At 43.8% G+C, this 25,581-nt stretch overlaps 2 protein-coding genes across 2 annotated transcripts in view; one reads left to right on the forward strand and one right to left on the reverse strand.

The window, feature by feature from the left end:
- LRRC4 (leucine rich repeat containing 4) overlaps positions 1 to 21,773 on the forward strand; it is a 50,418-nt gene extending 28,645 nt beyond the window's left edge. The window contains exon 3 of the mRNA XM_072764119.1: positions 21,592 to 21,773. Within this exon, the coding sequence (XP_072620220.1) occupies positions 21,592 to 21,662 (71 nt within the window). The 3' untranslated portion in view covers positions 21,663 to 21,773. The remainder of the gene's footprint in view (positions 1 to 21,591) is intronic.
- Positions 1 to 25,581, reverse strand: part of SND1 (staphylococcal nuclease and tudor domain containing 1) — a 417,294-nt gene that overhangs the window by 86,939 nt on the left and 304,774 nt on the right. The window contains exon 16 of the mRNA XM_026010782.2: positions 10,692 to 10,801. Within this exon, the coding sequence (XP_025866567.2) occupies positions 10,692 to 10,801 (110 nt within the window). The remainder of the gene's footprint in view (positions 1 to 10,691; positions 10,802 to 25,581) is intronic.

The following is a 25,581-nucleotide window of genomic DNA, read 5'->3' on the forward strand; positions in this document are numbered from 1 at the left end:
ACATATTTGCCATCACTGGCTTAGACAGGACTGGTGTGTGAAGAGCATTGGTGAGGACTAACCATTGTTCTTTGTTGATTCTAATATGAATGCTGCTCCCAACACATATGCTGATGACCAGCCTACCTCCCTACTTGGTATCACAGTTTGTCCGTACTGAGGTTCTAGTCCTAGATTTTAGCTAACGTCTGAGGGAAGAATTTTCATTCATAATAAAAATAATGACACAAGCTGTTGTTCGCCGAGTGTTTACTATTTAACAGGGCACCACTGCTGGGAATTTTACATATATACATGATATCCACAATAACCCTAGAGAGAAGGTACCCTTTGCTGCAGGTGAAGGAGTTAGGTTTAGCAGGACTGCTGCCCTGTGCAACTCTAGGAGCACCATTCTATTGAATTCCATTATGCACTGAGACGGTCCTGGATTTAGAAAGATTAAGGATCATGTCCAAGGTCATTCAGTGAATGGTGAAGCCAGAACAAGAACATAGGTCTGACTCTGAACACATTACTAATGGAGTTTTTAAAAAACGTCCCTAAATGTTTGAGATATTGGTCTAAGGATGAACTTATCCTTCCTGAATAAGGGACACATGTTGTTTAGACCCGGTTAGGGTATCTGCTGTTAATTCTCAAGCCTGCTCATAATCTTATTTCATGCACCACAGCATTTCATAACAGACCATTGGTCACTTTCATTTTCAAAACCCATTTAAAGTTCAGCTGACCAGAAACTGTCACAGGTGGAGTGGCAAGTGGGAAGTTCATCAATAAAGCCAGATTTGGAACACAGAGAATCTTGTCTAGTCGTTGGCAACAGACACAGGGAGTGAGCATGCTAATGGCAAGAAGAGGGCAGGGTTAAGGTTGGCTCATGCTCTAGAACAGTCACTATTATGTCCTTGGAGGAGTCACACGTGAAACACCTGAATGTTAGTATTACCTGAAGAGCAAATGAAATGTACAATCTTTATTCTTTGCTGGCAGCTCTGGCAGCCTTGCTATTATATATTAAGGGCTTCGTTCTAAAAAGATATCTGTTGAATTATGTAATTCCAAGGAGAAGATATGAACATTCAGGCAGTGGGTGTGTCTGGTAATGGTTAGGACAAACTGAAAAGTGAGATATGATGCCTAAAGACCCCCAAACATGACAGCATGAAAGCTCACACTCCATTTTACATGGGTGCTGCCAATGTCTTGGGGTCCTGTGTGAAGCTCTTCTGGAAACAAGAGAATGGGGCAAGTCTGCATGAGGTCATCTTTAGTGTGTAAAGCAAGTATGATCTGCTAGTCAGAAGATATGAAATAAAGAACTGTTTTCCAAATTAGGCTCCCAGAAGGAAACGGACAGACTTCACAAATAAGGGACTTCATCTGAAAAAAATCTGGAGCTGCTTCTCTTCTCTTCTCTTCTCTTCTCTTCTCTTCTCTTCTCTTCTCTTCTCTTCTCTTCTATTCTATTCTGGATATTAGCTTCTTTTCTCCCCATTTTTCTTTTTTAAAGAGAATCCTTACCAAAGCTCAAGAAGCAGTGAATATTCAGGATGACTGAAGAGGCAGGAAAAACCAGGCATTATTACTAGGGGCACCTGATAAAACTAAATCAAATAAATGGGGGCAGCCCCGGTGGCTTAGCAGTTTAGCGCACCTTCAGCCCAGGGTGTAATCCTGGAGACCTGGGATCGAGTCCCATGTCAGGCTCCCTACATGGAGCCTGTTTCTCCTTCTGCCTGTGTCTCTGCGCCTCTCTCTCTGTGTTTCTAATAAACAAACAAATAAATAAATGGCACCCAGCTCTCATAGCCCAATCCTAACCTAGGAGTAGTCCAGAAATTTCTTATTTCTTACCTCTTGATAGAATTTTTCCATTTGTTCTGGGTCACAGGCTCTACATAACTATAGAGAAGGCACACCAGGATGCACCCTGGCAATAGCTGCTGTCCACAGGGATGGCTCATAAAGAACTCTACGTCAGATAGGCAGACAGTACTGAATACCATAGGTGGCAGGAGTTCTGCTTAGCAAAGCTCTGTCCGAAGGATTTTCATGGTCATGTGTTTATAATGATAATCTTGTAGTGAACCAATAAATGCACTCTCCAATGGCAATCAGCGTCCACTATACTCATTTCCAGGCTTCAATTTAGATGAGGTTCAAAGTACGTACTGTGGACCATTCTAGCAGAAAGATATAAGAGGAAGTAATGTTTGAGCCTTTTGCACCTTTACTCTAAGACTGATGTCGGTCAAAAGTAAAGATGGAGAGAAAAAAAAAAAATCAGTCCAGGGACCTGCCTCAACATTGCTAAGGACCTACTTATGGAGGAAACAACATCTGCGAGGTCTAAGGCCTATACTTTCTATTTCCTTCTACTGGTAGGAACAAATTGAACTGGCAGAGGAAACATTAGTGTCTCTGAAGGAAGAGTTCATAGTAGTAAGGACCAATTCCCCAGGGAAAGGAAGAATCCCTCTGCTGAAAAGGATTTTCTTCCTTGAGATGGGATTACATCCTTGAGACCTTCCTACATGTCCCCAAGGAGGCCAAATCCCTTGTGGCCATAAACCTTATTCTACCTTATTCTGTCCCCAGTCCCAACAGGCAGGCTGGGATGTGAACACTAGTCTCGAGAGGGCAGTGAGGCCTATCAAACTTTACCAGTCAGCCTGTATGACATAATTATAGGTAACAGGCTCTTGGCCAAGCCAATGAAAAATTAGGCCCAGGAGCTATTTCAGAAGAATGGATGCAATTCTATGCTTGACTGGCTATGAAAGTTCCAAGCAGAACAGGGAAACAGACAACAGCTTAAGCTGAGCCAGCAGCTTTGCAGAGAGGAATCCCACTGGAGCCAGCACACTATCGGCACCTATCAGCATATGCTGCTGAACTAGCTTAGGGAAGGCTACTGGTGACTGTCTACACCTGGGGAATTTAAAAGCTGACGGGAGACTTAGCAGCCAGGGGAAGGAAAAAACGGGGTGACCTGACAGTATCCTCCATTCTTCATTTTTACCTCACCTCTAAATGAAATGATGCCGTTTTCATTTAGGCGTTGGAATGGGAATTGAGGACCTTCCTTCTAGGGCTTTTAGAGATACTTGGCAAGAGCCAATAGCCCAGAAAGGAAGGAGCTATAAGTAGGCCAGTAACAGCCTAGTTACCTGCCTAGTTCACATGGTGCTTACAGCCTATCACTGAACAAGAAATGGTTGACTTGAACTTCAAAATAAACCCTCTGATCCACAAAAGCAAAGGACAGGAAATACACCATGGGGTGAAAGAGAGGAGTAGCATACTAGGAGAATGATGAAGGGATACTAATGATTTTTATTTGAATACTAGAAGTTTTTCAAAAACACACATCATAATCTCATTACCTTTAAGTATCTTGGTTGGAGAGCTGGGGAGACCCAGGGATGTCAGAGTCCCAGAGTGATAGCAGAGTCAGGTCTTGATAATGTACTTTTTCAATGAGAAGCGCCTGAGTTAGCAGCTGTGTGTCTGGCTTCAATACTCCAGTCTTCCTCCCTGACCCACAAATGCTGAGCTTAGAGAGCCTTCCCAAAGTACTACAAGGAACAACAAAATAACAGGCCTTCTTCCCAATCTCTAGAGTTAGGTCACAGGGAACCAAGTAGTAGACTTAATGAATGTCAATCTATTAATTATCTCTCAGACACTAGGCGAAGTACAAAGAACACAAGGACAAGAGCATGCATGGATCCTGTCCTTGAGAAGCTTATGATCTAGGGGGGAGGCTGACCCACAGATCCCTTCAATGATATTGGTCAGTGCATGACAGATGTGTGCACAGGACACTACAGGGACCAAAGGAAGGGCATCTCTCCCAGTCTGGGTGATCAAGAAAAGCCTTCTCAGAAAAGGAGTTGTATCTTAAAAGGACAGGTAGGAATAAGAAAGCAAAGAGAGGGTGGTTGATATACTGGGTGGAGAGCCTGGGTTGACCTAAAGAATGAGGTGAAATGGAATGGTAAAAATGGGGAACTGGGAGTATAATAAGGTGAGTGAAATGAGTAATGGTGAAATATGAAGCTGGAGAAGTAATCAAGGATATATGTAAACTAAGGAAATCAGACTTTATCCCAGGGACAATGGGGAGTAATATATATATACATATATATATATATATATATTTTTTTTTTTAAAGTTTATTTATTCATGACAGAGAAAGAAGGGGGGGGGGGCAGAGACACAGGAAGAGGGGGAAGATGGAGAAGAAAGCTCCTCACAAGGAGCCTGATGTGGGACTCGATTCTGGAACCTGGGCCCTCAGCTGAAGGCAAATGTAAATCCCTCAGCTCCCTCAAGTCTTATGAGCATCCAGAATCACACTCAGTGGTTCCTTACTGGATATGAACTCTCAGTTTATTTGCTGGACCTTTAGGGAAGTCCTCTACAAATTAATTAGGTCCTGATATTTGAGGGTTGAGAAAGGGTATATACTGTTAAAAGAATGACCACATTCTAATAGAAAAATTGGCAAAATTTAGGGAAGAAGCATCTGATTTGGAATGCATTTGGGTTTGGTATTTGTGCTACAACAAACTCTGAATAGAGGCAGGTCACCATCCATCTCAGTTTCCTGAACTGTGAAACTGGGATATTTCCTGTGTAGGTATGAGATTAAAATGAAATGAAAGCACTTTTACAGTAGAAAATACTGTATAAATGGAAAGTGTGATCATTATTAAGACAGGAGGTCCTTACCAGAGCTCCCTTCAAACAAAATAGCCTTTAATGGAAAACTAACTGAAAGACCACTGGGAGGGGCTGAACCATCAAGAGTGTGTGGGGAGGTAAGAGAAAAGCCTTAGCCTCCAAAAGCCCTCAACACCTCATGGAGTAGGAGAGTGGCTGAGAAAGGTGACCTTACTGCATTCCCTTTTACCTGGGCAGTGGCAGAGATGTAGAATAGGGTGTTCTTTGGCAATAAGGGAAATGTTGGTAGAGAGCTGGCTTGCCTTTCCAGCAGGTTATTATTTATGGCTCAGCGAGGGTTACAGAACCAAGGGAGATTCTAAGAGCAGTGTTTCACTGGCTTTATGGGCACTAGGTTTCCTTTACCTTTCTGGGTTTCCCCATGGCTTGAAATATCCTTATTGCTTTGATCCAGAGATCTAACTGTGCTACTGTCCCTCCTCCCATATGTCTCCTGGACAGGGAAGGGACCTGCCAGCTGGGAACAGCAAGGGTGAGAGCATATACCACAGCACTTTGGGGAAACGGGGGGCAACAGTTTCAATGGTAAACTGCTTAGACTGTTTATTATCTTTTTCAGACATGATGCAGCACACTTGGTGCTATAAAAAACCCCCCCAAAACCCAAGAAACCATCTCTTTTATGCTAAGGTTTCTCTTCCAAACTTCTCTCCATAAATACACACCAATATTCATTGCCAAGTCCATAGTCCTCTGAAACGTAAAGACATGTTCTTCAGACACCAAGAGTTGCTTGTGATCTTTTGTGCATCTTTGTTTTTTTAAAAAAGCAGGGGGTAGTGGGAGAGAGGGGATCCAGATTATGCCCTGGCCATGGCAGCCTGCAGCAGGAGCTCACTTGGGGGGGGGGGGGCAGGCAGGCGGGCAGCCTCCCTTTTGATGCCAGCAGGGAAAAGGGAAATAGGTCAGGGCAGTAGTCAGAGTTTTCAGCTCAGGCTGCCCAGCATGAGGATATTTTCCAGGCAGCAGCAAAGGGTAATTTCTGAGATCTCAAGAGGACAATGGGGTCATTGACAAAGGTCTTGGAAATGATCACCAAACCTCCATACATCCCACCTCCTGCCCTGGGGAAATGTTTACCTCAATATAGCCTGGAACTGTGAAGAGGGTTAATTGTGACACTGATCTCTACTAATACCTTAGAGCCCCTTCTCTAAGAGTGCAGGATTTCCTGACAGCAACCAGAGTGCTGTACAGGCAGCAGCTGGTCAGTGAGTGAGTGCTGGCTAGCTGGCCTTCTGGCAAGGTGTGAAGATCCCAGATGACTGCTTTATTCATAGGAAGGCCCTTAAAAGGAAGAAGATGGCTTTGGATTGTTAGATTAATACTTTAGACAGGAATACCAAGTTAGGAAAGAATCATCCAGAGCCACACGATAACTGGAGTACAAAAACTGAGAGTTTGCACATTTAAGCCAGTTATCTACCCATTAGCTAATGTTATCTCTTGCCACTACTTCTGGGAAGATGCTAGCAATGGGCACAGTTCCCCATCTGGGAAGCTACACCAGATCTTCCTGTTCTTGGCAGTGCGGCAGAGAACTGCCTGAATGAGGCAGCTGTATTGCGGGAGGAGGGCCCACAAGGGGGGATTGCAAGTTCATGCCATCCAGGGGGACACAGAACTCATATAGCTCACAGTCACAGCAACAGCAATGGACACAATGATCTCACTCCTGCGTGGCCCAGAAGTAGCCCAGCCTCAAAGGCAGGGGCATAAGAGCAAATTGTCATTTTCAGGGCTACAAGCTATTTAAACCAACCCACTCAGCATATACCTACTGTACAGCAAGGGTCAGCAAACTTCTTGTGATAAAAAGACAGATAAGTAAGTATTTTAGGTTTTGCCAGCCTTACAGCCTGTCGTAACCATTTAACTCTGCTGTTAGAATATAAAGGCAGCCATACCCGTAGTTCATAAAACAATTAGTATGGCAGTATTTCTTTCTTTTTCTTTAGTATGGCGGTGTTTCAACAAAACTTTATTCACAAACACTGGCAGTAGGCCATATCTGCCCACCCCTGTTACATACTGAGTCAGAGTGGGAAGAACTGCTGAGCTAATTGGATTTCCTTCGAGTAAAAAAATAAGTATGAGGTCCTTTCAGAGTTCCTTGGCTGCTTTGGCCAAGGCTACAAAGAGCCAGGTAAAAAGCTGGTGTCTAAATTGCTCTTTCTCTTGCCCTGGAGCAAGAATGCCAGAATACTCAAACTCCTGATGTGGAATAGTCCTCTGAGACCCCTAGTTCAGGGAAAGCAACAAAAGACAACTGGGGTGCCTGGGTGGCTTAGCTGGTTAAGCATCTGCCTTCAGCTCAGGTCATGATCCCAGTCAGGGTTCTGGATGGAGCCCTATCTCAGCAGGGGAGTCTGCTTCTCCCCTCCTCCCACCTGTGTGCGAGGTCGCATGCACATGCGTGCTCTCAAATAAATAAATAAGAAGAAATACAATGATACATGAAAGGTGACAGGAAAATGGAGCTGAGTGGTGGCCAGGAATTTCAGTAGTTCCATGCTAGTGTGCTAGTGTCACTATAAAACACATTTAAAGAAAGGAGGGCTATTATGTCTCTGGCATTAGGGACCATCTGAAATGTCAACAAGAGACTTGTGTGATACTCTGGCAGGCTCTACATGAGGCTATGGGATGGAAAGACTATGACTTACAACTCTTTACACAAAACAGAGAAAGACACAGGCAGCAATTTCTCCTCTGGCTACCCAAAGCCAAGACAATGCAATTCATAAACAGGGAGTCAGGCATCTGTACCCCAGCTGTCTGTCTGCTTCCTAGCAGGGGGGCTAACCTGGGGCAGTATCCATTATAGTCTCCCCCCCCTTCACATCCTCTTCCAGTCAGTTTACTGGTTCATACATGTGAGTAACTTGATGGAAGCACCACTGTGGGATCACACAGGGGACCCAGGACATGCTGTGAAATCATGAAATCTGTGTACTTCTCTCCTATATGATACTGTAAGTTTCTAGTGACTGGGGAAAGTGGATAGAGGGTAGAGAAATCCTGGTCAAAAATAATATAATAAAAAGAAAAATTTAAAGGGGAGGGATGGGGGTCAAGGACAATCACATCATTATCATAGCTGATTACTTTAGCTAAATCTGATTATCAAGGGAATAGGCACAAGATACAAAAAACCTGTTCAACAGGGGTCATGACAGCAACAGTTCTGCTCTAGAAGAACACCGGAGTGGGGCACAATGGAGGCAGCCCTGAAGGTAAGAGCTACTGGGTGAGAGGTTGTGAATACACACTCAGACATCCAATTACACAGTAGTTTCTCCTAAGGGTGGGAGGGATCTCTGCATCCGGGAATGCCAAACCATCAGGCTGTTTTAAATCCTTGTGGGGTGAAAGGAAGAGAAAGAACGCCAAGAAAAATGTTCTCCAAGACAATGTACGGAATAAAAATACAGGTAAAAGTTAAGTGAATAAATCTAGAACAAAACAAAAAATGCTCTTCATTTGTACAGCATTCAGAAAACAGTTTTCATACATGATATGAAGGCAAATGCCCAGGAGAACAGGCTAGAAATGTCCTTTACTAAATAAACTTCCAAATTATCTTGAGTTTAGGCCATACTCCTTTTTCCTCTGGATAAAGACCTTCCAAAACAGGCCAGGAATGCCCGGGTGGATCAGTGGTGGAGCATCTGCCTTTGGCTCAGGGTGTGATCTTGGAGTCCCAAGATCGAGTCCCGAATCAGGCTTCCTGCATGGAGCCTGCTTCTCCCTCTGCCTGTGTCTCTGCATCTCTCTGTCTCTCTCATAAATAAATATAGTCTTAAAAAAAAAAAACAAACAAACCACAGTCAGGCCAAGTAATCATATAAGCAGCTAAGAAAAGGCAGAAAGTTTCTATATCAGGAGACCCCAACTTAGGGGTCTGCAAGATTGGGCCACTACAGCCAAGAATGCTAAATATCAATCTGGATTATACTAAGACCTACAATCTCATGCACATGTTAGGGGCATCAAAGAAGATAAGGAAAAATTTATCTTTTCCCACAATCAAATATCAGCAAACATACAGATAAAGTAAGGTCACAGTAACTAAGAGAGTAAAAGAACTTTGGGCCACTCACTCTGGTCAGTGTTCTCTCTGACCCCCTTTTGCTTTTGGATATCATCAGCGGGCAAGAAACACGAGCAGGTAGAAAAGTGGCTGGGGAAATGAGAGTTGAAAAAGAAAGGGAAAGAAACTTCAGGAGACGTGAAACACGAGGGGGAAAGTGGTGGTGAGAAAAGGGAGGACAACACAGAAGTGGGGAGGGGCAGGAAGTGATGAGAATGTTGCTACTGCAGGTCTCACGGGATCCAAGGAGGGCCTTTCCTCCCTCCATTCAAAGTACAACCACCAAATGAACATCTGTTGCTGCTACCTCTGTGATGTCTTTAAGTCCCAGACCTTGTGTGGACTTACCTGCTTTTTCCAACACAGAACTGCTCTGTAGTTCATTATCCAAAGGCCCACATGGAGGAAATTCTAAAATATCTGTCCCTTCTACCTCATTACCATGCCCCAAATTGCAACAGCTACTGAGAGATAACTGGAGTGTTTGGATTCTTAAAATACTTCTCTAGCAGGGGCCTATCTTTAATTGATAAAAATTCAAGCTACGTTGCACAGTTACAAAATAGAGGGGAGGTGTAAGGCACTTTGCATGCCAATATGAAGATTTCTTCTTCACAAACATGAATGAATGCATCTTATCAAAACCAAAATAGGGGTCAAGGTGAGACTGAAGAGACAGCCGAGGGGGTAAGCACTCCATTGTACAGATGGCCAACAGAGCTGGCGCAATGCCCAGGAAGCTGCAGTTTGTTTTTGGGAACTGGAACTCATAGCTCTTGAATTAAGAAACTCAGGATTTCTTTTGCCATATCACTTTTCATGAAATGGGAAGGTAAGTGCTAAAGAAATCTTAAAGAGGTGGCAACCAAAAGCAAATAGTACTGCTCACCCAGAAGTCAAAGAGGTGGTTTTCTACAGGCCAGGGCAGTTCAATGCAGTATCTTGGGCTAGTGTGTTCTCTTGTGCCCCTAGTACCCAATATATTCACTGGTGATTCAAATCAAAATGAGCGATGCTGAAGCTTATGAACATCCCAAAGCCCTCATGTCTGATTGCAAGGATCTACAAAGACCCATGAGCGAGCTAACCTCCTAGACTCTATAATCTTTTAGTTCTGTGCATATTATGATATTGCATGAAAGCTGAAGGGAGCCTATGGGTTTGATGGTAAAAGAAATGAGGACAAAGGCAGATCTAAAATCCTCAGTCTGAGCCTAGCACACACTCCCCCACTGTTCCTTTCTTGTGCCCACCTAGCAGGATGAATGACTGGAATACTCCTGGAAAGAAGATGGATCAGTTGACTATGACTTGATAAAAAATTAGCAGGTAGATGGACACCACAGCAGCTAAGAATCCTGACTCCTGCCTGCAAGAGCCAGCCCAACAGGCAGAAACAGAAATACAATTAAATTAAGTCAGAAAACCCGCTACAGAAAATGCAATTACTCAAAGATACAAATAAATGTTCAAAGAAAATTGGCCTCTGACAGGGTTAGTCAAGCTTCTAAATCCAGCTGGAGGCAGGCAGCTCGGGCTAATTCGCCAAGAAGGAGAACTGCAAAGCTGTAAACCCTCTCTGCGTTAGGACGCTGGCTAGGCGGGCTTGGTGTACACCACGTATCCTGGGTCGCCAATGGTGAGGGGCGACTTAAGGGTGGCTGGTCAATGATGCAGGGCTCAAGGAAGCAGGATGTGGGCAGACACACAACAGATGGCGGATGTGGAAGGCTGAGCACTGAAAAAAGTGACACGCTCATCCCTGACGTGGCAGAAAAACATTAGACCAAGGGAGCCCCATTTTCTCACCCCTCTTCAGACAAGAAGCAATTGTAAAATGTCCCACCTCTCGCTGCAGCACCAGCTCCTTGGTGAAAAGTGTTGCTTCCTCACTGAAAGGCTCTCCCTCCTGCACCAAGCCTGGGAGGTTTCGTGCTCCTCTGGGGCATTCGATGCCTGTGTCAGGAGAGAAGGAGAATTTGTGATGAAAAGGGGCCCAGTAGGCCTAATGCCCCTAACCTTTCCAATAAGGCAGGAGTCAGATCAGAATGCCATCACATCTGAGATAAGGGACCCCAGACGGAAAAACCAACACCACCAGGGCAGCAACAATGGAGAGTAACTCTCAGTGTCAGCACCTGGAAATTATCATGACGACCTAGGGAGTTCCATATAAGACATGCAGGAACACAGGACACCCAGATGCAGGATGCACCCCACCCCCATCTTGTCCTCCTTGCAGTCTCAGAGTCTGTCCTAATGATCACTTACATAAATGGTTCTCTCACCTAAATGATACTGCTACCCCCAGGCATTCTGCCTTCTGAGAGCCATTCCAGTGGACTCTTAGACGTCTTCTCTTTATGATCTGACTTTAACGTCCAATTCAAAGTGTTAACTCAGTGTCATTTTCCCTTCATAAGCTTCCCCCACTGTCCTCTGGCTATATTCTAGATAATAGTACCATCAGTTTTTCATTCAGAATGAGAAACAGAAAAGACAATACTGATCAAAGTACTAGGTGTCTGGAACCAGAGAGACCTGGATTCACATTCTAATTCTGTCACTTATTTGCTTTGTGACCTTAGCCAAGTTACTGAACCACTCAAAGCCTCAGCTGTCCTATTTGTAAAACTCGTCAAATAATATATCTACCTCACTGGGTTGCTGTGTGAACTAGAGGAGATTATGTATGTAAAATACACAGTAGATAGTAGCTTCGCATATGGAGAGGTATAATACATTTTAACTCTTATTGTTTTACCATTATTATTAATATTATTGCCTCATAATGCCTCAGTTGTCTTTCACTCCATACCTAGCCTATAAAAATCTCTGAGGATCCCGTTCTTCACACTTCTTTATATCTGAGGACAGCCTTTTTTTTTTTTTTTAATTTATTTATTTGAGAGAGAGGGAACAGAGAGCACAAGTGGGGGTGTGGGAGAGGGAGAAGCAGGCTCATTTCCAGGACCCCAAGATCATGATCTGAGCCAAAGGCAGATGTTTAACCGAGCCACCCAGGTGCCCCTCCAAGGACAGCCTTTTATACAACACACATGCTTACTACCCATTTCAGACTGCCTCTTCTTACTCTTTGAGTCAGCCATTCATTTTGCCATTTATCACTTACAGTGGTCACCAGTGACAGACCATGAAATATGTCACATTTTGACAACTGAGTTACTTATAAATATTTAAAAAAAAATTCATACTGTAGCTGTAATTTTAAAGCAAAAAGCTGAACTAGAGACACAATAAAAGGAAAGGATCAAAATATGGGGGAGGATGCATTTAATGCCCAAGTCTCTGAAGCACCGCTGGTCTCTCTTGCTGCACAAGGCAGAGTAGCAGGGTGTCTAGGCTACTACCAACACCTACCAGGGAGCTTTTGGGCGAAGAGGGGCAACCGTTGCTGGGAGAGAATATATATCTCTATGGATGAAGCTGGGTGGCTGCTCATGTTTCTGGCCACAGCACCTTCAAGGTCATGAAGCTCAGAGGAAAGGGAATAGTTTATACCTTGAGTTTTCAGAAGCTCAAGAACAGAGCCTTTTCTCCGAGCCTCAAGGCTTCACAAAAGGAATACATTACATCAAACGAAACAGCAGAGTGGGAGAGCAGGACAGCAGCTTGGGCTGGTGGCCAGGGCCATTCTCCCACCGATGCAAAGATGGGACAGCCACAGGCCCTGCCCACAGGTAAGAAGATCACCAGGGCTGCCTCATTTTGGGTACTTCAATGCCAGGCTGCATGGGAGAAGTGGAACTTATTTTTGTAAAAGAAAGTAATAAACTCCGAGCCAAAGAGCTTGAGATTAACCTTGAAGGGAAAGATGGAGCTAGAGTAAAACTGAATGAAAGCCCATAATCTCTACAACAACAGCCAAAAACACTTTTCATTTTATATCTGCAAACTAAGCAAAAACAGAATTGTCAGGAAAAAATAAAAAATTCTATTGAACTTTTTGGCCACATACCACAAAGCATTGCTGCAAAACAAGAATAATGCTAAAGTAAGTTTCCAGTTTGTTTCCAACCCTTAGCAACCATCTGGGTGGGACTGAGCTGGGTGCTGCTGGTGGCGTGGTTGCAGACTGGGAGCCAGAACTGGGAAAAGGCTGGAACAACTGGGCAGCAGGAATTGGGGGAATGACTGCATAAAAAAGGCAGAGAAGATTTCTGAGACTCTCTGGCTGAGTAGATGTACTCACTCTACTCTGCTGTCATGATCTTGGTAATCAGAAATCTCAAGAAATCTAGAGATCCCAGTAGCTCTCTCTCAATCCTGGGAGACTACAAAGTAATTACATTCAGAAAACAAGATGGCTCAACAAGCCCAGGGAATTAAACAAATCAACCTGAAATGAATTCAGAATGTCTTTCAGGAGAGAGACCGTTAGGCCTGAGGTGACTCAAACCCAAATGCTCCATGCAGACTCAGAGACAAAGGAGGGCCTTTCTTATGCTGCTCCTCCACCTGCCAGCAGCTTCAGTTCTTCAAATGGAGGAAGCAGAAGGAGGTGGTCTCCCTGTTCCTTTTTGAGTGGAAAAATGTAAAAACTTCGCTGCACATTAATTCCTGTCAGACAAGGTGGGCAAGAGAAAGGAGAGGAAATAGAAAGTGCTTGAGAACAGGAGCATCATCTCTGCTTTTCTCATTTGCTACCTTTTCTTCTGGGCTGTCTCTTATAAAGTAACTCCTTCTCAGTCAGAAACTCAGTCAAAACTGTCACATCTCAGCTCAAGACAGACAGGAAGAAGTTGTATGCTAAAAACACATGCAATGGAAGTAGGAACCTGGGTATTAGTGCTAAGGGGTGCAAAATGAGTATTTATTGAGTACCCTCTACCTATATATAGACATAAAGCCCAAGATCACAAAGCTACTAAGTGGCCTATCTGAACCCTAGATTGTCAGATGCTAAAGCCACTGAGAAAAAGTCCAGTTTTGGAGTTCAACAACACTGTAAATTAGAGGGCGTTATAAGCTATAATGGAGACTAGGTAGGAGTACAGGGTCTGTGGTCCTCCATTTCTTGGTGAGCAGGGTTAGGGAGTCCAGGCACAACTGGTGTTGGGACGTAAAGTGGAGGGGTGCTTGGCTCTGGGGTCACCAAAGTAGCAGTTTCCGTGCTCAGGAGAAATTGCTAGACTGGGGAGAAGGGGCACTAGGAAGGATACTAAAACAGGGCCTCAGCAGGGAGAGGCAGAATGTACTTCTACAGATACAGAACTGTGTAGTTGAGCATTTTCAAACTTTTAATTTTATTATGACCCATATATACATTTACATATAAGTATATACACTTACACATAGTGAGGTTTCCACAAAACAATGGTTAGTCTCGACTACAAGTGATATGCTCTGTATCTCTTCTGTTCTATTTCACTAAAGAGAAAAAAAGATGCTTATGACACTGAATTAAGACTCCAGTGGGTCAAGGCCCTCAGCTTGACACTGGTGTAGACTAAAGTGTTAAGATAAAGGCCTGGGGGGGTGGGGGGGGTGGGGGGGGGTGGGGAATCCCTGGATGGCTCAGCGGTTTATTGCCTGCCTTCGGCCCAGGGCATGGTCCTGGAGTCTCGGGATCGAGTCCCACATCAGGCTCCCTGCATGCAGCCTGCTTCTCCCTTTGCCTGTGTCTCTGCCTCTCTCTCTCTCTCTCTCTCTCTCTCTGTCTCTCATGAATAAATGAATAAATAAAATCTTAAAAAAAAAAAAAAGATAAAGGCCTGGGAGGGTACTGATGGCCCTCTTAGAGTTCAAAGGTTACAGTGAGTGCTTATTTATCAGCTTCCGGACTTGCTTTTGTGTCCCAAGGGATCAAGGAACAGGGCAAGAAATAGGCCGTTCATAAGAGGGGAAAGCAAACAAATGTTAACTTCTAAAGCCAGAAGGACAGCTGTTGCTGCTAAACACCAGGTAAAGGAAGATACCAGGTGAAGGAAGTGCTCTGTTCAGCCCACCTTCCCCAAGAAACTGGCCAGTAAGTCAACGGGAGAGTAAGTCTATACTGCACCTTTATTCAAACAAAGACTGCACTACTGGGCTGGTGTCCTGGTGTGCTGCTTTGTTACCAATAGAAAGCAAGCAAGCAAGCAAGCAAGCAAGCAAACAGGTCAAAGGAAAGAAAGTTGGGCTCTCAGAAAGCAAACCCTCAACTGTAGCTGTTGAGCTGTGCAGGCTGACACGCAGCAATGGGGAGCTCCTAAGACTGTAAATATGAAGTGAGATATCACTGGAGTTCCAGAAGCTCTCCCCAGCCAAGTGAGAAAGTGCCGGTAATTCTGGATGGTGTGCATTACCACTAATAGCTGTCTTTTCTGATAGTGCACTGGGGCAGTGCTGCCTGCTGATAAGGACATACCAACTCTTGCTGTGCTTCAAACACCACAGGTGCAGGGTAACTGTCAAACTTACTCCTGACACAAGCCATTCAAAAAACAAACATTTTGCCTAAAACAAAACAAAACATCACCAAAAACTGCATTACAAAAATCCCAAACATTCTAAAACATTTTACTTCCCTATTATGGAGTGTGACAGAATGAAGACACCCTGTACCCCGTGGAGTTTTTCAGCTGATGTCCATGAAGGGCAGATTAAGACACACACCCTCTCTCCTAATCCTTACATATGGTTCCTTGGCCTCTTTATTTTTTAAAGATTTTATTTATTTGGGGAGGGGGGAGAGAAGGGGTGGGCACAAGCAGGGCAGAAGAGGGGTAGAAGTGTCAGAGGCAGAGGGAGACAGAGGGAGGCCAATGTGGGGCTTGATCCCAGGACCTGGGATCATGACCCGAGCCAAAGGAAGACACTTCACTGACTGAGCCACCCAGGCGCCCCATCCTTGACCTCTTTAAAGCCCGACAGACCCATCCGCCTATAGCTAAAACCCCCCCTTTTTAATATCTTTTTTTTTTTAATGCTTTCTGGGATATGATGATTGCCCAAGACCGCTTAAAATAAAAGAGGATATATCTGATTTTGTTTGGTTTAGAAAGATAAAATGCATACCCTAGCTATCACCACATCATGATTCTGGTTTCTGTTCTGCCAATGATGAAATATGAAACCTTTCTGGGCCTCATGGTCTCTGTCTATAAAATAAAGGACCTCCAAAGCCTCCCCTGGTGATAAAACCCTATAATTTTGGTTATGCCGTTTTGAGATTCCTCACACAAGGCTTGACTCCTGGAGTTCAGGGTGCCCCCTTTCAAATTAAAAATGCTGGGCTATAGAGCATTCTATTAAAAAGAAATTATACATTCAGAGACATTGACTAACTAGGTCAATTAACACAAACACTTTGGTCAGTCAGCTTTGGAACAAGAAGTACAAATTCTTGTTAATGACACAATAATGGCTATATAAGAGATTCTATTGAAGGCTATGTGAGAGTCATGTATCACTCTGAATATTTTACATTGTATGTTGAGTTTTATGATAATTAAGCCTCTGCGCTTAAAGTGTGTTTGCTTTTCCCTTTATTGGGCGCTAAAAGGAAGTGTGGCAAATCTGCCTTGGCTAGAAGTGACAGCTTTTCAATGGCACTTTGTCTAGCAAACAAGAGATCAGGAATTAACTAAAAGAAACAAAACTCAGGTGGAAACAACAACCAACTGGAAGTATTAGCCAAGGATGCTGACTTCATGTCCAGTGTGTTTCACAACTGCATCGGATAGTACTGAGAGATGGGCACAGGAAGCATGCAGACATGATCTTTGCCTTCTGCCTGCTTTGGATACTTAAAAATGTCACAGTTCACTCAGTTCCATTTCACACAGACATATCATCAGCACCTACTCTGGGTCAGGCACTGTGCTGGAAGCTGAGCACTCAATGAGGAAAAAGGACTTTGTGCCAATAAAGCTTAATTACCAGCAATGAAAACATTATATCCATCATATAAGGTCTGTGACTGGTGAATGAATTTACTCTTAAACCTACAGGTTGCAGAATGTTGAGAAACAACACATGCTAACTGGACTATGTTAGGCAGATGCATGTGTGCCTGGGAGACTTGGTAGAATGTACCGGACAGGTCAGTCATGGGGCTCACCACACCAAGTCCCTTGCTAAGGCATCAGGCAACTACACTCTCTAGCCCTTGACTCTGGCCTCTGGCCTCTCCCTTCACCACAAACTGGGGAGCTGACAGGGGGCTGGGAGGAGAGGGAGAGAGCTGCTGCTGCTGCATGTGATTCGATGTGGCCAATCTACAGTTGGTCTGGCAAAGGGAAAAAAGCTCTGTCCAAAAAGAAATGGGAGATCATGAATGAGCCAAAAAGATTCTCTTTCTGGAATCTGAACCCAGCAGTGTGCAAAACATAAGCCCATCAGGAGCCAGAGGAAGGAGGCAATAAGCAGAAGGGACTTACCAGCATCAACACGGGAGCACTCCCCCTGAGGTCCTGCTGTGGAGTGCCGCATACCCACAGACCACCTCCCATTCTAGGAGTGGAGACACTGGACTTTACCTTGGATCCTGTTAGATTTTTCAGGGATGTTCCCAGAAATCAGCTCTCTCCTCTTATTGCTACCATGAGCAAGCCTCTAGGAGAACCTGGTATTTGCAACCCAAATAAAACTAAAACTAAATTGCTTCTTAGGCTGGGTACTGTGTCATTTAGACATTATTCTTCCCAATGTCCAGTACATTGCCTAGCACACAGTGGCACTGTCGATCCTCAAGAAATGATGAATGAGTGAGTATGGGTGAAAATACTTCTGAGAAGAAGTAAAGATACAGAAAAGGAAATGGCTAATGAATTGTCAGGGTTAATGCAGATATTCCGCACATACCAGGGGAGGGGCCCAAAGAACCCCTGGCTACATGCCTCCCACTTTCCCACTGGTTACATAATACGTCAAGAAAAAAAAGGTGAGCACAGCTACATCCATGTACCCCAATGGTCTTTAGCTTGGCTCACTTGGGAGTGCAGCTGAACTAGAGAGAGGAAGAGGTCAGCGCTGACCAGCAATGCCAGGGAGGCCTGATGGAGCATGGTAGAGATATTCAGGTTCCTTTCCAATACAACAAAGGAGGGAAATCATCCCCACTTATAACCCCGAGTTCTGCTATAGGAAGCTGTGTGGCTACATGGAAATGAAAAAAACTGGAGCACATTTCAAGGGAGCAATGGAAATGACTCAGGGGCGGGGAGGCCTGCCTTTAAAGGAAAGATAAAAGGTGCTAAATCTGTACAGTTCGGCTAAGCAGTGACTAAGAGGGTGACAAGATAACAATCTGCCAATATTTGAAAGGTGTAAACACAAGAAAGGAGGGAAAATGCTTAGCTTGAGAATGGGGAGGTGTAATTATTAGGGGAAAGAAAAATCTGGACAAAATATCAGAAACACTAAGTGTGGGGATGACTACTGGGTTATAAATAAACTTCCCAACTGAAATGAAAATACTGTTTTTTTGACCCTAAAACTGAAATATGGCCACTAAGCCCATCCCTCTTCTTACAAGAAAGTAGCCCAGACCAGGGAGCTGTTATTTTCTTTTCTACAATTTTGGGAAAGATTTCTTAAATAATACTCAAGTTTAAATATCTCTGCTTTAAATGCTGCTCCCTGAAAATTTTAACACATTTTTTGTTGATTGAATCAGACAAAATGGCTGTCTTGGTGAGACTTTCAGAACAGTGGCTTTATCTGCTAGTATGTGCCACATGCCTGGTTGACAGCTAGAGGGGGGCTAGGTACAGAGCCAGGTGGCAGACAGCTGGGAAGAGGATGGGAGACTATATACTGTCTCATCTAGCAGGACAGCTTCATCCTTTGCCTTTTAAGACCCTAGGTAAGAATGCTGTAAAAGTTTCCCAGATGGAAACTGCAGACACCTCTTCCTTCTTTTTAAATACACAGTCCCCTGGAGTAAACGTTAAGGACAAGGCAAGGCACAGAAAGAACCAAAATAAGCTTCCTGTCATACCAACTGTACTCCAATACCTGAGTTCCTGCTGCTGCAGCGAGCCGATTTATAATTCACAGACTCTCAGTAGAGATTTTTACTCCCAGATTCATTTAGTTCCATTTCTATACTTTTCTTTGCCATCCTCCCCAACACCACCAGAAAACTAAACACAAATTTTAAAACCCCACTCTGTATAGAGAATAAGACACTTGAACTCTGTATGTAGCCTAAGAGAAGTAACACTTAACTGTGTCCAAGTTAATGTAATACTTAACTATGTCCAAGGCAATTTCAAAAATTCTTAGGTGTTAACAATGTTTAGACAGTTATTTCTTCCCTAAGCATCAAGAACAAAATCTAGAACTCTTAAGCCACTGGCACAAAATACAGAAGCAGATAGGCCATCTGCTTAATTTTGAGGAATGTAGTTATCACCTGAATATACATATAAAACCAAATTAACAAACCACATTGTTGGTTTTCAGCAACATATGTGTAACACCTCATGCACCAAAAGCTTGCTTTGAGTTTTCTCATAAGCTTTAAATTGGAATTAATTTGGAGACCTCAAATTGCAAATACTATCAATTAATCTGTTAATAATGGAGAACTATAAAACATCCCATTCGGGCCAGCTGGTCCTACATTACCTAAAATGGCCCAAAGAGCAAGGCAAATGGTGGACTAGTTGACTTCTAAGAGTTAGTTCTACAATTATATGAGGCCTCAACTTGTATTAAAAGGGTCAGAAATGAAACAAGGATTCTGCGCAGTCTCAAATTCTTTCTTCTCTCCCTTGTTCTCTGAACTGCTATGTTGTTACCTTAGGGGAGGTAGCATCTTGTGGGCCAATTTTGGAACATGTCACTGCTAAAGCTCTTTCAGTGATCAGAATAAAGGCATAAAAGAAGAATGAAGGGATTCTAATTAAAGGGATCCAACTCCTCAGGTAATTGTAGGCAGGGTGTCAGAACTGGGTAAGAGTGGAGACTGAAGCTGTTTTTAGTTCATAATTACAATTGACCAATTGGTCACAAATATGATCCATCTTTACAATGCCACGGGAACTACAGCTTCTTTTGAAGAAAGGAAGGGGAGGCATCTACAGAAAGGAGGTACAGTAGTTCCCCCACTATCCATGGTTTCACTTCCTGCAATTTCAGTTTCCCATGGTCCAGTGTGGTCCAGAAGCAGATGATCCTCCCTCTGATGTACTGTCAGAGGGTCATTATAGCCTAATGCTATGTCATAGTGCCTGCATCATGCACCCTGCTTCATCTTATCATGTAGGCATTTTATCATCCCAAGAAATGGGGGTACAGTACAATAAGATCTTTCAAGAGACCACATTCACATAACTTTTATTACAGCATACTGTTGTAATTGTCCTATGTTATCATTGTTATAAATATCTTACAGTGCCCAATTTATAAACTAAACTTTATCACAGGTATGTAGATACAGGATAAAATGCAGTATAGAGGGTTTGATTCTATCTGTGGTTTTCAGGCATCCACTGGGGGCTTGGAATGACCCCTCCGCGCATAAGGCAGGGCCACTGTACAGTGCTTGGTTTTAAACATGTCTTGAGTTTCTCTGATGTAAGTCACGGGCTTTATATCACCAGGACAGGGCTGACTTCTCAGGTCTCACCTCCAGCTGTTGTTAGCCTCTTAATGGTGGATCCCCACTCTGCGATTATTTGAGGTAAAGTAAATGCCAGTTCTCTGTCTATCCCTGGTATCTGGAACACAGTTGGTACTCAAGAATTGTTTTTGCTAAATGAAAGCCAGAGACATTAAACCTAGCAGAAACAGATGCGACAAACCTGTTATAACAATGTCCTATTCAGAACACTTGGGGAGTTCATTAAGGAAATCTAGTAACTCTTATTTCTAGGACTCTAAGGTGAGTGGGTGTTAAATGCTAAACCACTGCCCACTTCTAAGGAGATGACAAGAAAGGGATGGCTTAGGGGCTTTCTACTGGATTTCTGGCTCTAAGTCCAGCCAGGCAGTGTGCAGAACTGGCTTCATCAAACTTGATTTATCATTGGCTGTAGACACCAAAGAATCATTCCCAAAATGAAAAAAAAAAAATTCAGATAACAATCGGGCCAGCATCAGAACCACCTTTTATAATTCTCCCCATTGCAGAACAGGGACTGAAAATGATTTTTAAGGGGAGGGAAATGCTCCCTGATTAACAAGACCTTTCCCTCCCGGTGGCATCTTAAGAGCCGGGTGGTAACGGGTGGTAAACAATCCAGCCAGGCTGGCTCTGGGGGTGTGTGGGAAGGGGGGGCGGGTTGGAGATGGCAGGCTGTCTGCTTCCCAATACACACATTTGTTTTGGGTTTGCTATAAGTAGCAGCTGCAATAATATCACCACCAGCTAGGAGAGGAACGAAACAAGCGGGCCTAAGAAAGAACCATGCCGACCCCCAATTGTCTCTTTGAATTTCTCTTCAGTGCCCATCTCAAACATCCACCTCATATGGACATTACATAGAAAACAAAGCATTGGAGATCAAAAGCAAGGGTCATGATGGTCTTTTCAATGACAAGAAATCAACAGGGCTTTAGCTTTTATGTAACACCGTGGCACCATGGCGACAGCACCCAACAAGCACAAATCCCATGTCTGAGCAATGAGGAGGAGTTGGTTTCTATGAGAACCCTCAACTTTTGCTTTTTCTGACTTATTTTAAACATGCAACTTTATCTTTGAATCAAATAAAACTTAGATGTATTTTTTTCCCTTTCATTTTTGGCATTAAGGAATTCTAATCTTGGTCTTTTAAATTCCATGTTAATAGATAAAGAAGAGAATAAGAATCTACTGTCCAGGCTGATAGAGAATAGCCACTGGGCCAGGAGAAAGCAATAGGAAATGCCCACGTGGATCTTGCAAGTACAAGCTTCCAGAAGGTATTCTGACACACATCTGGCAGCCAAATGTAAAAGCTACTTACTTGAATAAATTTAGTGACTTTCTAAACCAAGCTGTGTTGTGTTATTGAACAAAATGCTTCTGAGATGCGTGAGTGTACTTCCAATCTATTGCCCTTCTTGAGCCTTCACTCATAGAAAAAAATTGTTCTGAGCTTCTACTCCTTAGGCAAGTGAAACTCAAATGTCTAGCAATCAGTATATTTGGCTATCAGAACTGAAGCAAAACGAACTAGCTAGTGTCAGGAATACTAAGACCCCCAAACCAATGGGAATGAATAAAACTCTGAGAGCAGACAATCTTTCATAAAGAGCCCTTTACTTTACTGACGTAACCTAACAAACCTAACAATAAATAAATAAAAACAAGCAAAAAGAAAGGAATTCTGAAAGGGCAAGCTTCTTCAAGAGGCTGATCTTGATACATAAACCCATCCTATCCTGAAAAGTAGCTTGAATTCTGGGCTGTGGGTGAAGAGTGGCTTTAATTTTTCCTTTTTATTTTTTGGTTAGCATAACATAAAGGGGTCAGGAGACAACTTCCTGTAGACTAAATCCAGCCCGCTACCTACTTTTGTACAGCTCATGAGCTAAGTAAGACTGGGTTTTACATTTTTGAATGGTTAAAAAAAAAAAAAATTGTGACATGTGAAAATTACATGAAATTCAAATTTCAGTCTCCATAAATGAAATTTTACTGGAACATAGCCATGCTCATTTGTTGTCTATGGCTTCTTTCATGGTACAGCAGAAGAGTTGAGTATTTGTGACAGAGATTATCTGGCCCAGAATGCCTAAAACATTTACTCTGTGGCCCTTTATGGAAAAAGTCTGCCAACTCCAGCTTTAAGGAAAGCTATATGCTGGTTAAAAGAAAGTCTACCTAAGGCAGAGTTCAACTTCCCAGGACTAGAACATTAGAATGGGTGACAGGCTAAGAATATCTTAAATAGTAAAAACAATACTAAAAAAAAAGCCTACAGTCCTGGAGCAGAGAAGAGGAAACACAATGTGGCTCAAAGGAGAGTGGCCAAGATAGCTGACACTGACCACAGGCCCGTGTTCAGCTTTCTTCTTCTGCACCTCATTTTAGGAATGTCTCCTCTCCTACACGAGTGATCTTTCCTCTTTATTCCCGATCTACTCCACCCGACTCAGATTTCCCCATTCAAAACTTGAATCCCATAAGCTCTAAACTTGATGTTTCCAGAGTTGCCGTTCTTCATTCCTTGCCACAATGGCTTCTCTCCACATCCTGACATTACACTTGTACTATCACTCTTCTTGTACATACAGAAAGCCTTTGCTCCTATGATTTTGTACTCAGACTTTATCTTTCTACTAGGAAAGTAACCTCTTCACTCACAAGTATCTAATAATCTCTTCTCAGTGGGAGCCCTACTAGATCTCTACGTGGCTTTCAACACCATGCATCAGTCTTGTAGTGCAACGCTTTCCTTCCTTTGCTTCTCTTGATTGGTGTCCTAGATCTCTGGGCTGCTTGTCTTGTCTCCTGCTTTGCCCTCCCTCACGTCCTGGACTTTCTTTTTATGCTCTGCACTATCTCTTGGAACGCCCACCCTTTTTTGTGTTCTCGATCACTGTGATCCCACAGAACCCACAGACTAAGCCACAGACCCAACCCAAATGTCTCAAAGACATGTTCCCTGGGAGGTCTTGCCAAAACCTCACAAACTCAGGATGTCTATAACCAAACTCCTTCTCGTCTTCCTTCCCTTGTGCCCTATTTCAGTTTCAGTACTACCATCCTCCCAGTCTAAAAACTTTATCTCTGATTTGTCCCTACTTTATCCACGTGACTCAATGACTTCTACCTCTTACCAAGTCCAGGAATTACCTCCACAGCTGTTGTTCAGTATACCGAATCTTCTCAACTATCAACATAACTCTGATTCTTGAGGCTTCTAAGGCAAGAATCTTCTATCTGCCTGCCTTCAATTTTGCCCTATATGGATTCTTCTTACACATAGCTAGCAGATCAATTTTCCTCAAGCATATGCTGTCAGTGGCTTCCTATAGTTTATTATAAAATCAGAACTCCACAATCTTGACATTCTAGGCCTTCTAAAATCTGGCTCACTTTACCATATAAAACATCCATTATACACTTGATAGCCCCTCAAATATGTGAAGACAGTACTTCTAGTTCCTGCCATCCTCATGTCTTATTTTCTCCAAGCTAAACATTGCCAGGTACTCACAGGACGAGGGTTTTGATTTCCTACTCTTCTACTTGTTTTTCTCTTTCAGCCCAGATAATATGAAGGGTATCGTTATAGGAAATAGCTTTCTGGTTGATTTAATTAAAATTCTGATGGGATGCTGGGGCACGTGCAATGGGGATGTCCCTTCTTACGTGCCGTTGTTGAGAGCCATCTTCGGAGGGGAAATCTGCTGCCTCTGCGGGACTGACTGGGTAGGGGTGTGGAGAGATGGCATACCAGTCCTCCCTCCTTGTGACGGGGCAGAGCTGGACTTTTACTCTAGGCAGCATGCTGCGGCAATACAGACAGCTCCATTAGTGCAGGAGGAATCCCTGGGCTGAGGGAGAAGGGAAGCCCTCGAGGGACTGTGTGGGAGAGGCAGAGCACGTCCTGTGGAAGGCTGCCTGCTGCCATGGCCTCCATTCCAGCCCACTTCCATTGTCTATCTCTCAGCAGCAGCCTCAGGCACTGTGGAGACCCTGGTGGTGTTGTGACAAGCAGTCTATTCATTTCCTTCTCTCATTCACTGGGCTCTTGGGGATAAAAAGGAACAGCAAATCCAAACCACTGTCTAGAATCCACTTTGCAGAATTCAGGAAAAGACTGTTCTATTGAAGTGACTATTTTCCCTGTTTGGGAGACCCAAGGGAAAGAACAGGATTTCTGCATCCTTTACTTTCCACGGATGCAATGTTGCAGAAACCACTATTTCAGTCATCATTGTGGCCAGTGGGACAAGGAAAGCATGGCTTGCACTTAATTGAGGCTTTTTAGCTCCTGTCACAGTGTGGCAACAGGGCACCAAAGCACCAGGATTTGAACTGTGATGCTGGATACAAAGCTTCAGTTGAAAAGCAGGAGACAAGGGAGGACAGCAAGAGAGAAAACCAGGTACCTGACAGACAAGCTTCTTGATTTTTTGCAGCCGGATGAGAGATATTAACCAGTCTCATCAGGCTGTGCCTGTCTTCAAGGGAGAAGAAAGCTGCTCTAGTGTGCTGCTTATTGCATGACCGAAGGATGGCACAAGTCCCTGGAAGGGAAGCTTGCCAAAAATCATTGTTAAGAAGGGCCCAACAGGTGAGGAAGTAGTGGTGGAGTGTCTAGGGAGGGAGTGGGCGCTATGCTTCCCAAACACAGCTCCAAGTCAGGCAGGTTGCCCAATGATGACTCCCGGTGCCCATCACAACCAAGAGCACTCCTGTGCCTGTCTAGTGTGTGCACACCTGCGTGTGCTCGCTTGCTCAAGGCAAGAGGGCAGGGGGCAAGGCTGAAAAGGGGGAGGGAGAGGAGGAAGGTCCACTAAGGAGGAAGAGGGAGCACTGGAGAAACAGAAGTGCATGTCTCCAAAGGCTGAGCTCATGTGTCCCAGCCTATGGTGGGGACAGCATCTGCTGTAAGGGGGCCCAGATCAGAAACTGGGATTTGTGGGGAGAAGGACACCGGGGCTGTTCCTACCTACTGACAGGCACACACACACTCAGTGGGGAGTGTCCGATGTGGCAGACACCAGAGACAGGAATGGGGGGAGTCCTCGGCACAGCATACATGAAAATCTGGTTTTATTCTAAGGGACAAGGAGAGAAGCCACTCCATCTGCTTCGTGCCCTTCACATCTCGTCCAAAGCACCT

Source organism: Vulpes vulpes, chromosome 7, assembly GCF_048418805.1.
Source record: "Vulpes vulpes isolate BD-2025 chromosome 7, VulVul3, whole genome shotgun sequence".
Lineage (NCBI taxonomy): Eukaryota > Metazoa > Chordata > Mammalia > Carnivora > Canidae > Vulpes > Vulpes vulpes.